At 34.7% G+C, this 17,779-nt stretch overlaps 2 protein-coding genes across 3 annotated transcripts in view; one reads left to right on the top strand and one right to left on the bottom strand.

Annotated features, from left to right (window-relative positions):
- Positions 1-3,920, top strand: part of LOC111409010 — a 10,448-nt gene extending 6,528 nt beyond the window's left edge. Inside the window, exon 4 of the transcript XR_002705395.1 lies at positions 3,464-3,920. The gene's annotated coding sequence lies outside the window, so the exon portion shown is untranslated. The remainder of the gene's footprint in view (positions 1-3,463) is intronic.
- Positions 3,921-6,907: 2,987 nt separating this feature from the next.
- Positions 6,908-13,105, bottom strand: LOC111409003 (probable beta-D-xylosidase 6). Of its 2 annotated transcripts, XR_002705393.1 has the most exons (7): positions 12,290-13,105; positions 10,185-10,351; positions 9,994-10,091; positions 9,560-9,907; positions 8,444-8,860; positions 7,611-8,365; positions 6,908-7,240 (listed from the first exon to the last, which is right to left on the bottom strand). XR_002705393.1 is itself a non-coding variant. In XM_023038891.1 (6 exons), the coding sequence occupies exons 1-6, from the start codon at positions 13,055-13,057 to the stop codon at positions 7,770-7,772; spliced, it is 2,394 nt and encodes a 797-aa protein (XP_022894659.1). In that variant the 5' UTR covers positions 13,058-13,105; the 3' UTR covers positions 7,437-7,769. The 2 variants fall into 2 exon arrangements, 1 of the variants encoding a protein (XP_022894659.1); XM_023038891.1 differs by lacking the exon at positions 6,908-7,240 and having other exon boundaries at positions 7,437-8,365.
- Between the last annotated feature and the right edge of the window lie 4,674 nt (positions 13,106-17,779).

The raw sequence follows: 17,779 nt of genomic DNA, 5'->3' as shown, positions 1-17,779 counted from the left end.
TATTCCCACCCAATGTGGGATTACTAGCAGGACCTCACAGATCATAATGCACATGTTCAAGCATGCTTTTAGCCTTATGCGTACTAGTGGAGAACGACACTCTATGGGGCTTTCCAAGCACACAGTGATCACAGAACGATAGGTCAGACACACAATCATTACCAAATGCACATTTTTCATTAAGTAGCTTAAGTCCTTTAATGCTTACGTGTGCGAGCCTACTATGCCACGTATGTGTGTGATCGATTTTGGCGGAAGAAATAGAGGAGTTTAATCCTCTAATCACTTCCCCAGTAGTGATGTAAATGTCGTTTTTCTTGATTCCCTTAATAGAGATTAACGCACCCTTCATCATTTTAAACATACCGTTTTCAATTTTACTGGTGAAGTTGTCTTTCTCAAGTCTTCCTACTGAAATTAAATTCCTAGATAATTCAGGAATGCATCTAACTTCCTTTAACATGTACACAAAGCATGTGTTAAATTTTATCTTTATATCTCCAATTCCAGCAATTGTATAGGTAAAGTTATCACACAGAACTACTTGCCCATCATTAGATTCTTGCAAGTTTTCAAACCAGTTCTTTTCAGACGTCACATGAAAAGACGCACCAGAATCTAATATCCATTCATGCATGTGAGAATTAGTAGTTAGATTTAATTCAGTAGTGTATGCGACTGGACTAGTGATCACATAGACTTCACCGTTTTCGGTATCGGAGGTAGAGGATAACACATTTACCTCATCTCTTTCCTTAACCTTCTGTTTTCCCTTTTCTTTATGACAATCTTTTATAAAATGCTCTGTGCCTCCACAGCCATAGCATTTTCTAGCCTTAGTTCTGGACTTTGATCTAGGTCTACCATTCCCCTTCTTTTTCCAACTATTACTACTTGATTCGCCACTACTTTGGTATCCATCATGACTGGCTTGCCTAAATTGAGTTCTACCCCGCATCATATGCAACTCTCCAGTCCTCCTATCTTGTTTTTCAGCCCTCATTTCCATCTCCTTACTCCTAAGAGAATCTACGACAATTTCAGGTATTAACGTGTCCCTACCATACTTAATGGCATTTTTAACTTCTTTATAAGAGTCCGGAATTGAATTGAGCAAGATAATGGCCTTATAGGTTTCAGACACAGCTTCATCACAATTGACAATATCTTGCACCAATTTGTTAAATACATCTAAATTATCGTCGAGATCCTTTGAAGGATCCATTTTAAAGCTAAAGAATCGTTCAAGTAGGTAGAGTTTATTTGGTGTAGATTTAAGCAAGTATAAGTCTTCTAGTCTTTTCCAAAGTTCTTTGGTGATTTTTAGTTTTCCCACTTTTCTTAAGACAGCGTCAGACAAGTGTAATATTATTGAGGTATAGGCAAGCTCATCGGCTTCCTCTTTTTGTTCTTTTGTGATATCAGGTGCAAAATTGCCTTCGATGGCTTTTGACACCTTTTGTTAGACTAATATGCCTCTCATCTTTTTTTGTCAGATAGAGAAGTCCCCTTTACCGTTAAAAATTCTCAAATCAAAATTATGTGTTATCATTGGTTAACACACTAATTAAACCACACGAAGTAGTATTGGGAAGCGTGATAAGATAATATCTTGTTAATTCTTAGCAAAAGTAACAATTAACCTAAACGCTACGTCCACCAAGAAATACCAAGCACTTTAAATCAAAAGAACAAGCACTCAATTAACGCAAGTAATCCTAGTTCCAGCACAAGCAATGATTACCCCTTCACGATAACCCCAAAACCTAACGATCATCCCACACGGTGATCTTGCTATTGCTGAATTTAAATGGATTAAGCCAATTTACCAGAGCGGACTTATCTGAGTCCGTAGAGTGGAGAAAAACGAGCTTGCTGTTGAGTTTCAGCCGGCGTCGCACCTGGGGCAAAATCGTCCAACTTTTTCTGTGTAACCTGAAACACAAAGCAAAGTATATCAGCGCGTTCAGGAGATCGAAACAAGCAAGTTACCTGAAGACAGCGTCGCCGGACAGCTGCCCACGCGCCGTCGCCGTCGTCCACGCACCGCCTCTCCGGGAGCGCCTCGACCTGCTGGTGATGGGTATGGCCTCCGTTTGTCCAACCGAACTTTGGTTTGTGAGTAATTGATAATTTTCAAATTCGGGTTCTAAGGTTCATGTCCGAAAATCAGCCGATTTTGAGCCAATTTTTGCTACCCAAGCTCTGATACCAGATGTTAGGATCTTCCTCAAGCTGCTCAAAGTAATTTCCGGGCTCAGTTAACCATTAAACATTGAATTCAAACACCAAACCGAGAGATGACCAACCGTCGAACTGCTCACTTCCTATGGTTGCTTTTCTCTTTTGCTTGTTGATTCTACCACACACTTAGGATGGATACCACACAGGTAAGAGTCACAAAGCCTCAAGCAATTGGTATTGAAGATAAATCACAAAGAAGAAGGCAGCAGTTCTCTTTCTCTCTCGAGTTCTTTCAAACGGGACTAAGGAGAAGGAGTTTAACTACCAATATATATATTAGTTCAATCGCCAACTTAAGGTAAGTCACAATATGGTAAGTAGGCTTGACTAGGGTTAAGTCCCAATAGAAAAACAACAAGCCACAAAGATTATTAGCCACCCAATAGGTAAAGCAACCCTAAGTCGGTTCATCCAAAATTCGGTGTTGAATTTATCGTTCAGTTATTCATGTCGACTGATATAATTGGTTTTCATCATCGCCCGAGAGGTCGTTTGACAACATGATGTCTAACAATTTCCAAGGGTGTCCTCATCAATGTGGATTGCGGCACGAAAAAGAATTAGAGTTATTCCAAACATTTGTAATTTGTGTCTTAATTACACGTCATCTTGCTTTGAACATAGGAGTTGCTAATAATAAAATTTGGAAAAAAAGAACTAATTGTATGGAAATACTTCATGAAGTTATGCATGAGCATCCTGTATTGCTGAATAAAGTACCCTCATTGCATAGATTAGGCATACATGCATTCTTGCCCATGATTTTAATGAATTTGAAGAGATTATAATTTTTAATGAATTTCGTGAATTTGAATATATTTTCATAGAATTCATAAGAATTTCATTAAAAATTATGAAATTTTAAGAGTGAATTTGTATTTTTAAGCTTGAAATTCATATAATTTTTTTGAAATCTCTTTATCAATGAAATTCTTATAAATTCACAAATTATTGAGGATACTTAGATTTTAAAAGATTTCATTGAAATTCGTTAAAATCTCATGTTGGAAAACCCAACATTTTAATGAATTTTAAAAAATCAATTAAAGTTTCAATTGGAACCCTTAAATTTAAAAGTACTTCCAAAATACATTAAAATCTCAGTTGAGGATACATTTGTTCATTCGTTTATTTTTCACTGCCACCAAATTTATCAGAAGAGGTTACTCATGTGTGTTATATGATCTGTAATGTCACAATGGTTGATGCGCTATAACAGGCGGTAGAAGAAACCGGCCATAGATTCCGAGAAACCATTCTTGCCCTTGGAGGTGGAAAATCACGCCTAGAGGTTCGACATAATGAGGCTATTTCTTTTCTCATTATGAAGTGACACTAATTTCTGTAGTTTACATTGATCTCAATTTTTTATTCTGCCAAAATACTTGTTTCATGTATTCGTGTAATTCCGAGAACGAGAACTCTCTTCAAAGACACTGCTCGGGCACAGTGGTTTGTTGCGAGTTGCGGCCTCTGCATGAATTTAAAGAGCTGAATTTTTATTAATGTTTGGTAATCAATATTCGACTGTATTTTTCAAAGAAGCTTAGAACACTAATAATTGAATTCTTGCGCTTATATATCGTATCTTATTGTTCAAATACCTATAAAAGGTACTCTAGTTTGAGATTATGTTAAAAAGTATGCACGAGTTCTTCTGAATTACAAGTATCAAACCAGTCTTGATTGAATGATTAAATTTTTATTTTATATAACTTGTATATCTAAATAAACATTTTATTTATGAATGTTATGTTTGTTCATAAATTGTAGATTCATGTTGGGTTGGATGCTTGATAGGTCAAATCTGTTAAGGTTGATTTTTTAATTAATTTATCTTGGAACTTTCATGGTCAAAGAAATTTCATCAAACTTTCTTCCCTCTCATGATTAAGCCAAAAATTTCAAAATTTTGGGCCAAAAAATAAGTTTCACATCATTGCTTACATCCTTTGCATCTCATAATTCAATACGAGCTGCACTTGGTGTACAAGTAGGGGTTCCTATTGACACATCATAATTGGGGGTTGTTAACTTTTGACTTTTTATTTTGTGGGGCCCACTCTTTGGTGAGTAATCTGAACCCGGCCTCTAAACACTTAGAAAAATCAATTCAATATTTCGTCAATTTATCATTATATGGTTTGATCCTCTTGTCACTTTGAGGTACTCTATTCTTAATCGAGAAATACACATACTATTAGGTTTACCACCTAGGTGACAGAATACAGACACGGCGAGATTTCATAGGATGGTGGACAAAAACAAAGTTTAATTAGCCTTTTAAATCTTGTGATTTGTGCATTCTGTCATTTAGGTGATAAATTTGAATGTACAAGTAGCATTATTGTTCGTAATTCGTGTATTACAAATGATCGTCGGACTTAATAATTACATCAATTCATGAACGTTAATACCACCATTTACACGATATAACATTTAAATGATATAACATTTATGTTTGTCTACCATTTTTCAAAAATTCTTTTAAAATGAAAAAAAAACTCATTTTCAAATGCAATTTTTAATTACACATTCTTTGAAAAACCACTATTTAAGGATGCATTATTTTCAAAAATCTCTTTTAATGGGCATCAAACGGGCAAAGTATCATATACACATGCATTCTTCCAATTAATTTAATAAAAATGAAATATACTGATGCTGGAAAAGTCCAATGTGATTTTTTAATTAGTTAATCTTCGAACCTTCATGATCAAAGAAATTTCATCAGATCTTTTCTCCGTGTCATGATTAAGCCAAAAATTTCAAAATTGGGACAAGTTTGACATCATTGTGTATCACTTTTGCATCACATAATTCAGCTTTGAACCCCATTTTGGAGAAAAATATATTTTTGAATAATGTATTGATGAAAAATGTGTGGTTAAAAGATAAGAAAAAATTTTGAATTTGCGTATATATTATTTTATTGAATGTGTGGTTGAAATGATGTCAAAAAATTATTTAAGAATGCATTTTTTTCCAAAAAATGGGGCTCAAACAAGGCTCAATATTTCGTCAATTTATGGTGACATGGTATAATATCCTCTTGTCATTTTGAGGTGCTCTAATCGTAATTGAGAAATGCTACATATACACTCAAGTTTACTATATAGGTGACAGCATGCAGACGTGGCAAGATTTCATAAAATGGTGGACAAAAACAAAATTTCATTAGCTCATGAAATCTTGTCACTTGTGCATCCTGTCACTGAAGTGATAAACTTGAATGTACAAGTAGCATTATCATTCGTATGTATTACAAATGATCAACGGACTCAATAATTACATCAATTCGTGAATGTTCATATGAACGTTTATAATTTAAAATTTAAAAGATATAAAGTCCCTATTTGTCTACCATTCTTCAAAACATTAATTTTTTCCTAAAGCTAATTTTCAATCACATTTTTAGTCACACATTCTTTGAAAAATCACTATTTCAGAACACATTTTTTTCCAAAAAAATCTCTTTTTAGTGGGCATAAAACAGGGCAAAGTATCACATACCCATGCATCCTTCTAAGGAAAAAGCCCAGTGTACTGGGCTTTTTCCTACAGGTTTTATACAGGGCCCTCACTGTAGCGAGGGCCCCCACATGTATAAAAAAAAAATTAACGTAGGCCCCACCAATGTGAGTACCTGTAAAATATTTGGCATAAAAAAACCCTATACATGTAGGGTGGTCCTTCTTCTAATTAATTTAATATAAATGAAATATATTGAGTTGTAGAGCAATTAATACATCAATGTGCAGATCATACACATAAATAAAATAGTAAAATTATTGATAAATCAGCAGATGAAAATGATGGAGGGATCACAGCAACATTCATTAATGATCCAACAGCAACACAAACAAGACTAATATATATATAGACAAATCAAAATTAAAATACATCAACATACAATATTTTTGTACATTTTCTTTGTCTTTTTTCTTCTTTTTCTACAAATTCTACAAATTTCATTTTCGTTCTTCTTTTGTATATCAACTTTTTCTCCTTTTGTTATCAAGATGTATTCCTTGTGCACTTTCACATCATAGTCAACGTTCTCCTCTCTCTTAAGAAGGGATTATTGGTCATCTTGAGAGTGAGGTGGTAACATTTTGTTCGGTTGAGCACGGGCCATGTCGAGTTAGACATTGATGGCACCAGTAGGTCAGTTGATTGGTCCCATAAACAAATTTGAAATATGGTATGAGTGATTCCAGACCACATTTTTCAATACATTGATCTAAAATTCGTAATAGACCTAAGAAATCGAGTCTAGTTATAGACCAGTCAGCCGCTTACTTATTTCGACACTTTTAATCAAATCTTGATGGTGAGCAAAGCTATATGATATTTAGGGAGTGGTTGAAAATTAAAAGGCTATATAATTCTAAAAGCTACTTTACAAAGAATTTGGTATTATCCAAATTAATTTCCTATTTAAATGCTGCATAATTTTTATAAATACGAAGCTATCAAATTGATTACTTTTTAAATTCAAATAATTTTATATTAGAAGTTTAAACTTCTACAAAATTAATTATAAGACCAGACGTGCAAGGCATGCATATTAATGTGTTGATGGTACTACTAGAGGGTCCCATCATGAAATACTCGAGATGAGCTATTAGGATAAGAATAATATTGCTTGTACATAATAGAATTATATAATGATTTACAAACAGATAAGGTATCAAAAACAGAGTGGAGAATAATAATAATTTTTTTTTTTTAAAAGAAATTCTCACCCAATCACATTGAGTGATTGTCGATAATTTGTCTAGCAGGTAGTTTCCACTATCTGTCCAGGGTCCTGTGCAACTACGAGTACCCAGGGACACAACAAATAGGTGGAAAAAAGGAACTTCCTTTATCAGTAGAACTAAAGGGCTGTGACATACAAATGAACTGGCTTGGACATGTCTTCAATGTGCGTTCCCTAACAATTTTCCATAGTTTATCATCATTTAGAAATCTGCATTTGATACTTGGAAATCTGCATTTGATACTCGGCTAAGTTAAAACTCCCAAGTACATGCTCAGGACATAGTAACTGACAGAACTAGACATACAATCAACAAAGTTTTAGCTTATTTTTGTGACTCTCTGAAAACCGAAACAATAACATAACAAAACGAACTGAAAGTAATAGGGAGATAAAATACACTACGTAAATATGCAACTTAAACGAGTTATGAATAAAAGTTGTTAAGTATTATTAAATATTCTTGTAAAATTCGAATAGATGAATCAATTTGTGGTTTGTAGAATGTGTTGTACAATCATCTTATAAATTATGATCTGCTAACCCTTTCACTCACATCAATCACAAACTCTATATCTATCGGAATAAAAGCACAAGTTACCTGACAGAAAAATATTTGATGCTGTAGAGCTACCAATTTTTATGATCAAAGTGTTGCATCGAAGGAATCTGCACTTTCCAGAACCTGGATTAAGATGAATTCACGAAGAAACTCTCCAATGAAAATCCAATTTGAGTGCTGGACTGAATTTAGATTTTGTCACATTTCAATTGAAAGAACATACTCCATGTCTTCTAATATTAGAATATGATCACCCAACGGCAATATTCTATTTCCGTGCTCATCTGCAATGCTAAGATGTTCACACGGGTCTACCAGAAAGCTTATTTCAACAGTTTTATAGGATAGTGTGTGGACACATTCAAAACCAATAAGCTGTCTTTCGGGAGAACCCTTGAAAGATTTTGATGTTCTCGAAAATAACAGAACAACTTGGCTTCCATCCATGTCTCCATTATTTGTCACAGAAATCTGCACGTTGAACCTCAATGAGTTGCAATATTCCACCTCATCAACAAGAATATATTCAAGGTTGCTGCTTCTCGCAGAAAGCATGTTCCTTCGTGGTCCAGCCTTGATAAAACCTCGTAAACTCAGTTTGCTAGGAGCTGCTAGAATTTTGTATGTAAAACTTGTGTAGCTTAATCCATATCCAAATTCGTAGAGTCTATCTCCAATATAAAACCGATATGTTCTTCCAGGGTAATTTCGAGAAGAATCAGCTCGCATGCTCATGTCGCTCATTGGTACATTGGTAAACGACTCGGGATACCAAGTCATGGGTAGTCTTCCGCCTGTTTTCATTCAAAAATTGTATCATTATCTAGTGTATCACGATTCTAATGCAGGATCTGAAAGTCGCATTTTCGAACCTGGATTATAGTGTCCAAAGATAATATCTGAAAGTGCTCTTCCACCAGTCTCTCCAGGGTAACCAATCCAAAGAATGCTAGCAATGCGCAGGTCTCCCTTGGCAAAGGATACGTCAATTGGTCCACCACCGGTAAGAACTAAAATCAGAGGTTTCTTACTTGAGGCAGCAACAGAATTAATGAGTTCCGTCTGATAACCTGGCAAGAGAAGACTATACCTGTCGTGGTCCTCCGTTTCTTGTGATAAATCCAGTCCAGCCACAATAATTACATATTCGGCTTCTGTAGCAATGGACAGAGCTTCTGCAAAACCGGAGCTTGAATTGCAAGGTATATCTTCGCAACCTGCAGCATAATACGTGTTCTCTACATGTTCTTGGAATCCTTCAAGAATGCTTTTTAGTTCACATGGAACTCCTACAAAAGGGACAAATTCCAAACAGCCAATTTGCATAAGCATATTACCTAGGACTTGGAGAATTACAATGGTCTCAATCTCAATTGTGTACTATTTCTTCTCAGTGCAAATAGATTTACAATAAAGGAACTATGTTGAGGACATGACCTTTCGAAGGTCTTGGAACTATAAAAGCTTTTTGACAGGGGCGACGGTGTTTGATCGAAAAGTAGCTTGATTCAAATATTTCCCGAGAAATCATTGACAAGATCACATTTTGGATTTAATTTGCCTTCATTCATACGTTAAATTAGATATTTATGGATGTTGAAGACATTTTAAATAAATAAATTCGTCCCCTCTCCAACAATTTATGCTTTAAAATGAGATAAATTCAACATGTTCTCAGACCTAACAAAACTGTAGGGTCAAGGCTCGAATGCAATTATTTATGAAAGATGTCCACTTGTCAAGCCTATAATGAAAAAGATTTAAATAACTAAATTTGTCCCCACCTAGTCTTCAAAATCATCTGACTCAATATGGTCTCAAAGCTAACAAAAATATGAGGTCATGTCTCGCCTGAACTCATTTACGAAAAATGTCCACATGGTAAGCCTATGATGAGGGGAAAAAAATAAAAGAACGTAAAACCTATAAACTGTATTTAAATGTAAGTGCTCATTACATAAAACTCTGTAAATGTAAAATATCCATACCTACATAGCCACCGCCCAAATTGGTTGAATTCGACATAGGACCGATAATGGCTAGTGAAGAGATACTGTGTTTATGTAATGGCAGGAATTTCTTGTCATTCTTTAGAAGCACAATACCCTGCCTTGCTGCTTCAAGAGCCAACTTCTTGTGCTCTGAAGAGCATACATCTCGAGGTCCAAAGTTCCTGTATTGATTTCTACCAGGAGCTCCATCAAAAAGCCCAAGTCGGAGTTGAACAGAAAACAGATTGAGCAATGCTCTGTCTATGTCTCCCTCTGAAACCTTCCCCTGCTCCATTGCAGCTTTAGTGTGCCTCAGCATATACGTTCCACAATTAATATCAGTTCCTGACATAAAGTTTAATCATAAATTCAGCATAAATAACAGTTATGTGAGAGTGTTATTACTAATATCCAAATTAAGCATCTGAAACCTGCTTTGAGAGCACTGGCAACTGCATCCTCTGGTGTTTTTGTGTATTTCTGGTATTCATATATAGTACCCACGGCATCACAGTCCGAAGTGATGTATCTGTAGCATTGTATGACAGAACATAATTATAAGTCTTTGCAAAATATCAGATCCCTCACGTATTTATTATAAAAACAGGAAACAAAACACCACCCTTGAAAACCCCATTCGGTTCGAGCTTTCTGTAACAGATCGTGATTTGCACATGCTGGTACTCCATTTACACTATTGTATGAACACATCAAGCAGCTTGCATTACCCTGCTGGATGCAAGCCCGGAATGGTGGCTGATATGTGTCTGCCATATCCTGATCTGTTATCTGAATATACATGCATATAACTACAGCTTTTATTCCAAGAAATATTTACTCAACATCATATTAAAACTATAGCTTATTTTCCATTGTTATAAATGTTCTCTTATACAGCCTTGGCCCTGCTCCCCAATGATCACTAGTTTGAGTCCCCTCAAGGTCATCGAAGTAAGTACTTGGCTGTAAATTTCAGGGCTCCATAAAATTTGTTGAGGTGTGCATCGGCTAGTCCGGACACCCACGGTCATATAAAAAAAAATGTTCTCTTATAAAGGAATTAGTTACTCTCAATTCTGTTTTTTGAAGGCTACAACAGACAGACTAAATCCATTTTGACAAAGTGAATCTAGTATCACAATAGCCAACAGACTTGAAAAATTACACATTTATGCTTGGTTCAATTAGTAACTTTTAATTATCTTATGATTAACTTCCTTCCATTTTGCACGTAACAGTCCAAGGTCTACAAACACAAAGGTTGAAGATAAAAAAATAAATAAATTTGTCGCTCTTTCATAGTTTAAGCTTTTAAATGAACTGGTATCATAGTAAACAGAAGATCTTGCGTACAAATTCAGCTACCACCCGTTTATGAACACATCGTGAAAAATAAAACTAGCTTGAATGTGATAAGGCGTGTTGAAGACAAATTCTCCTGTCTAATGACTTAAACATTTAGACGCGGTCATTCAACAAACACCAATGATTAAAGCAGAATAAAATCACACTTCAAACGAATTGATAGTTGCTGAATATAATAGTGTATATAGTCTTTAGTTTTGTTAAATATCTCTAAGCATGCAATTTATAAAATGAACTAGTTTGCTTGCAACGATCTCAACCATAGTTATTAAAATCAGCCCGGCCCTGTAAACTGGTGACCCGGGCCTTGACCGGGCCGAGCCAGTTGATTTTATATAGACGCAAGTAGCCCGATCAAAATTCGGATTTGACCGTGCCAACTGGCGGTTTTTGAATAGTTTTCGGACCTGTTCGACCCGGTTGATTTTTAAACCAAATTTCAACACTCTTTTACATTGAAATTGTAGGTACCAACTGGCGGTTTTTGAATAATTTTGGGGCCGATTCAGCCCGATTCGACCCAATTGATTTTTAAACCAAATTTCAAAACTCTTTTACATTGAAATTGTAGGTACCAAAGATTTGAATCTTTAACCTCTAAGTAAGTAAAACATAACCTTACCACTAGTGCAAGCAACAATGTATTATCTTTTGTTTAATAAATTATATCTAACCTGTGAATAATTTGCTAATTCAAGAAACTTTTTTAAAGAAACTAGTCCAACATTTACACAAAATTTAATTTATTTTCACTAAAATAAATTGAATAGATAATACACAAATTTTTTGTCAATAACTAATAAATAATTTGTAAATGAAAAAAAGGGAAAAATATATATTTTAATATAATATACATAATTATTAAATCAAAATTTAACAATTATCACGGATATATGAGTTCAAAAAATCATTAATTTAAATGTATAGAAATATTAGTGACAACGAACTTGAAAACTTACTTTTGTCTCGAACACAAAAATAAAAAATAAAAAATTATACTTTAAAAATTATTAAATAATTTTTAAGTAATGACTCATCGTTCCGACCATTAACCCAGTGACCCGATACCTTGATCGGGTCGATGTCCGAGTCGAGTCTGATTACTATGATCTCAATAGTGCTTTTTCACATCAAATATTCAAGCACCTAATCAGGTGAATCAAATACTAATACTTATTTTCCAAAATTCGAAGAAATACCCTATAACAACAAACGAGCCCTATTCCTAATAAATTTGGAGCCTGCTACATAATTTTTGCCGTCATTCAGTTCGGCTCATTACTAGATCTACTTAGAATATATAAAGAAATAAAAGCCAATATGGATCAAGAAAATTAGGAACTCAGATCAAAGAAACTTTACCACAGCATTGAAATTGTATCTGGCGAATTGCCCCCATTTCTCCAAATCATAAGCGGTGAAATGCTTGCAACAAGCAGACAACTTTAATTTATCACTCCCATAATCATTTGTCCACACTTTCCTTTGTAAAAACCCATGTTTACGTCTCTTCCAAAATCTCTTATTTTGACCCTGAAAAGCCCTCACGTACTCTATAGCATAAGCAGCAGCCACCATAGGGTCTTCTCCAGGAGTTTCTTGACCCCTCCCCCATCTGGGATCCCTAAAAATGTTAATATTAGGCGCCCAAAATGTCAATCCAGCTTGTCCCAAGTTGTACATGGCCCGGGCCTCGACTGCTATAGCCGAAGCAATCTCCGCCCATAGGGTTCTGTTGAATGCGGCGGCCGTGAGGATGACTTGGGGGAAGCCTGTGGCGGATTTAATAGAGCCATTGAAAGTGATCCCAGGTCCATTGGTGGCGAGGCCGTGGAGGGACTCGGACCACCACTCATAGGGAGGAATTCCCAGCCTTGGAATACCGGAAAAATTGTTGCAGAGTAGTTGAATTTTTTCATCGATTGTTAAGAGGGAAATTAAGGATTCTGCTCTGGCTTTTGTGGGATTTGAGTTATTGCAAAAAGGGTAGGAATTGAAGTAAGGTGGAGTGCATGGATACTGAAGATTATTGGGGCTTGAATTCTTGATTGCATTACAAGGAGTGGATGAAGTGAGAAATTGAAGATAGTGTAAAATGAGGAAGAAGATGGATCTTGAATGGGCAGACATTACTGGGGAAACTAATGTCTTGATCAAGATTTATCCCTGCCTGGCCGATTTTGTAAAGATTTTAATAACGCTCGACACAAGGGTGGGTCCCATTTCTGTATATTTTATGGGTTAAAGCATTTGTACAGATCATTGTTCACAATCACCTCACATACACAATGTAATGGGGTACAAATTAAAGCATTTGTACAGATCATTGTCCACAGTCACCTCACATACACAATGTAATGGGGTACAAGGAGGCTTCATATTTTATTAGTGGAAAATGATATATGTACACCATCAAGTACTCTACATATATATACAGCTCCTTTACAAAATGTGGGGCTCGTAAATATTTTAATTGTGGGCTCTATTCCTATATGTGAGAGAATCGTAAAAAATGATGTACTTATAGTACAACTGTTTATTAATTGCACATATCATCAAATATTAGAAATGCTCGTCTGCAGAATAAGAAATTATTAATTTGGGCACATCGGTCATTTTAATTAATTCAGTCAAATGTTGCAGCCAAATTCACCGTATAATGGAAACAAAATGAATTAAAATCGTTGGCAAAAATCCTGATCAGATTTTTTTTTCTTTTTTTTTTATACCAGTTGTCGGAAAATTATGTTAGCCCATCAATTCTGGATAATATTTTGGTCATATATTACGCATTGAACTGAACTTTGCTATATGTATACTATTGTATACATTTTATTTTATATTTTGTATATTGATTTTTGATACTTTGATTGAGATTTGTATTGTTATCAAGTATCAATTGGATAGAATTTTTTTTTTTTGAAATTTAGACCGTCCAATAGAATAATGTCATGTGACAAAGTGTAAATTAAAATGTACATAATGGCATACATATAGCAAGGTTTTTAAGCATTTTATATATAGCAAGGTTTTTAAGCATTTTATGCTCTAGTTTGATATCATAGAAGAAGTTAAAATATGTTCATTGCTGCACAAAGATACGGTTGCTCAATTGAACATTAAATACGATTTTAGTTCGACTTGTGCTATAATTGTAAAGTCCCAAAAATTTTAATAGGGTAGAATTAATTATTTTATGTGCGATATATCTTATATTTTGAAAAAAGTAGGGGAATAAACTGATACAAATATTAAATTCAATTTTATATGGGTCGTCAACAGCGATGGGGAGGAAATTAAAAAAAGAAAATTAAAACTTTTCACGTGAACAGTGAGTGTAGTATATAAAATTCTGTAATACATTATAAAAAGGAAAAATATATTTGATTGTTGACTAAGTGTGATGGCAGAAACCAATTTCCATTTTCTCAAATTGCCAATTTAGTTAAATGTAGTGCCAACTACCAATTGGGAGGGTTATTTCTGTAAATTAAATTTGAAGAATGGGGGTAGTCATTGTTCACGTGAACACTGACGACGAGGGAATTTAATAATAATAATAATAATAATAATAATAATAATAATATCGCACCCATGTGAGGGTGCGATAATCCTAGTGGTAATCTGTGCAGGTCGTGTGGTTTAATTCCAAAATTTTTAGTGTTTCTTCTACCGATGTATAATGAGGAATCTCATTAAAATGAGATTCAAGCAAGGGGTAAATTTTCATGATTCTTCATATCATAATTGTTGGTGTGTTTATGTCTAATTTTGCATGAAGTTGTCAATAATTAAATGATTTATTTTTTATTTTTTTTAAAAAGGGACATATAAGTCTATAAATTATGTAAATCTTTTGGAAAATTCTGAAACATAATAATATAAAAGATTCTTGGCACTCAACGACCACTGATCGAATACCTCTAACGGCTCTAAGGTGTATGTAAAGGGCATAAAATAAAGGAACTTACTCAAGCTTTTTTGTACAACTTAAATCTTTTAAATTGCATGCTTTTGAATTTTAAGACATGCATTTTTTCCCGTTAAATTTATGAAATGTATCATGATAATATAGGTATAACATATTAGGCTTGATATTAGTATGTGACGAGTGATTTAATATAAAATTTTAGGAAATGACATCACTTACCAATACGAATTTGATGCGTGATTTATTGCGAACGGTACAAGAACTGAGCAGGCAGAATCAAGCACCCCCATCACAAAATGCACCGCTACAGTATAAGGAACTCCGTTGGATTAATGTCTTGATCAAGATTCACCCCTGCCTAGCTACGATTTTGTGAAGATTTTAATCAACATTTTGAATGTTGGACACAAGGGTGGGTCCCATTTCTGCATATTTTATTGATTGCACAGATCGTCGAATACTAGAAATGCCCATCTGCAGAATAAGAAAATTATTAATTTGGGCACATTGTTCATTTTAATTAATTCAATCAAATGTCGCGGCCGAATTCACTATATAACGGAAACAAAATGAATTAAAATTTTTGGCAAAAATCTTGACCAGACCCCTTTTTTTTTTTTTTTTTGGTCAATTTATACCAGTTGTTGGACAATTATATTGGCCCATCAATTCTGGATAATATTGTGGTCTAGTATTAAGCATTTTGTGCTCAAGTTTGATATCTTGGAAGTTAAAATTGTTGGAATAATTAATAATTGGGAAAATTACCTAGAAACCTACAATTATAGACTAATTATCATAAATAAGTTAAATTAGTTTAGATTTCAAATCTCAGGTGGTAATTAGGATTTATTAAATATAATCAATTCAAATCTAATAAACACCCCTGACTCCAACCCATCTACGCCCTAATCAATTTTCCCCATTCTCTATTATTTCTCTTCCCTTTCTAGCCACTGCCTCTCTATATCATGGTGTCAGTTTTTCAAAGATTCAAAGCCCCCAATATTCCGGCGTCGGTGCAAGCAACGAGGCACCGCTACTAGCTCCTTTTTGTCGGAAGACCAAGCAACGTCGACCACTGTGTAAGTGTCGACATCGTCGCTGATGATATGGTGAAAGGGGCAAAAGGGCACTACTAATCTGGGCAACAAATAGGGGGTAAGATCTGAAGCAACCACTCAGTTCTACTGGGAATGATGAAGAAACTGAAAAAGAAATTCAATTCAATGATCAATTCATCTTTCACCATCGACGAAAATGACATTCCTATGATCATCGGGCTTTTTTACACACCTCTACCAAAAAAATCCTGACGTTCTCAGATCTCAATTTCTAGGTAATTTTTCTGAAATTTTGTGTTCACGTTATTGTATGTATGTATATATATATATATTCTATCTTCCTTAAGAAAATTAATTAGGTTTTTGAATGTTACCAAATGAATTTTTAATTTAATGTTGTTAGTAGTATGTAAATGGCTACTATTTCCTTTTTTTTCCCCTTCTTCTTTTTGATTATTGATAGGTTTGCTTTAATGAAATTATGTTGCTTTTTGTATTTTACTTAAAAAATGATTTACAGGAGCTTTGTGTAATTTTTGGATCTGATAGCTTGAAAGCAAAAATACGAAAACGTAGTCATTATTATTTATGTGTTTTTGGATTATCTGAGAGTGAAATGGGAAATTTGTATTCATATTAAAATGAATTTTAATACTGTAGAATAGATAGAATATGATCTTGAGAATTAGGAATACTAAGGTGAGATTGAGTTTTTGGAATGGGGGTGACTAATTTTGGTTGGTGGCAGTGGCCGTGGATATGGTAGTTGTAGCGATTTTTATTGAATCTGGTGGTGGTGGTCTTGGTCATGGTGCTGGCTTCGATGGTGATGTTGTTATGTTGTATTGGTGGTGGTGTAGTGTGGTGTCGTGCTGTGCCGTGCCGTGACAATGGTTCCGTTGCTAGTTGTACATGTGGTTCTGGTAAGGTGGTGTACGTTTGGTTGTTGGTGTTGGGAAGGTGGTGAATGACCAAATCTATCTTCATTGTGAGTAGCTGACTGCCTATGATCAGATTTGTGTTAACTGTGATCATATGTGACTTGGTTACATATAGTCACAAATTAGATTAACATGGTCACATATAGTCACATCTAAGATAAATTTGGTCATGAACACATAAGGTCATAGTTCATAAGTTACGAGTCACAATTCATCGTTAAGATCACAGTTCACTGGTCACAGGTTTGAGTTCACAAGTCACAATCGTTTCATATAAGTCACAAACAATTTGAACAGGTCACAAATCAATATTAACAGGTTACATGCCATTTTGTAACTTTATAGATCACATTTTATGTTATGACTCACGGGTAACAAATCACAAGTTAAAAATCATATTTTATATGTCACAATGTACATAGGTCACAAGCTATTGCCCAGAAAAAGAAAAAAGATTTTTGAATTTAATATATTTAATTACAAAAATATTTTTTGATTAATTATTTCATAACTAAAATTTTAATAGTATTTGATTTTTGAAATTTCAAACTTTATTTTCTTAATTTTGAAATTGATCATATGCATATTCATCCCACTTGATTAGGTCACAGATTCAATAAAACTAGTCAAAGGTCACAATGTGAACATGTCACAATTCTAATGGAATTGGTCACAGGTTATTGCCAAAAAAGAAGAAAAAGGTAAAAGAGTAGTCACTGGAAACATGATTGGTCATCGGAATAGTCGCCGGAACGGTCGTCAGAATTATTGTCGGAGCTATCGCCGGAGCAGTCGTCGAAATATTTGCTGAAATATTCGCCGGAGCCGTTGTCGGAGCAGTCACCGAAATATTCGCCGGAGAGGTCGTTGGAATGGTTGTCGGAGCCATTGCCGAAAGTGAAGTGGGGTGGGGGAG

This window comes from Olea europaea, chromosome 2, assembly GCF_002742605.1.
Source record: "Olea europaea var. sylvestris chromosome 2, O_europaea_v1, whole genome shotgun sequence".
NCBI lineage: Eukaryota > Viridiplantae > Streptophyta > Magnoliopsida > Lamiales > Oleaceae > Olea > Olea europaea.
This window is presented reverse-complemented; position numbering and strand designations above follow the sequence as displayed.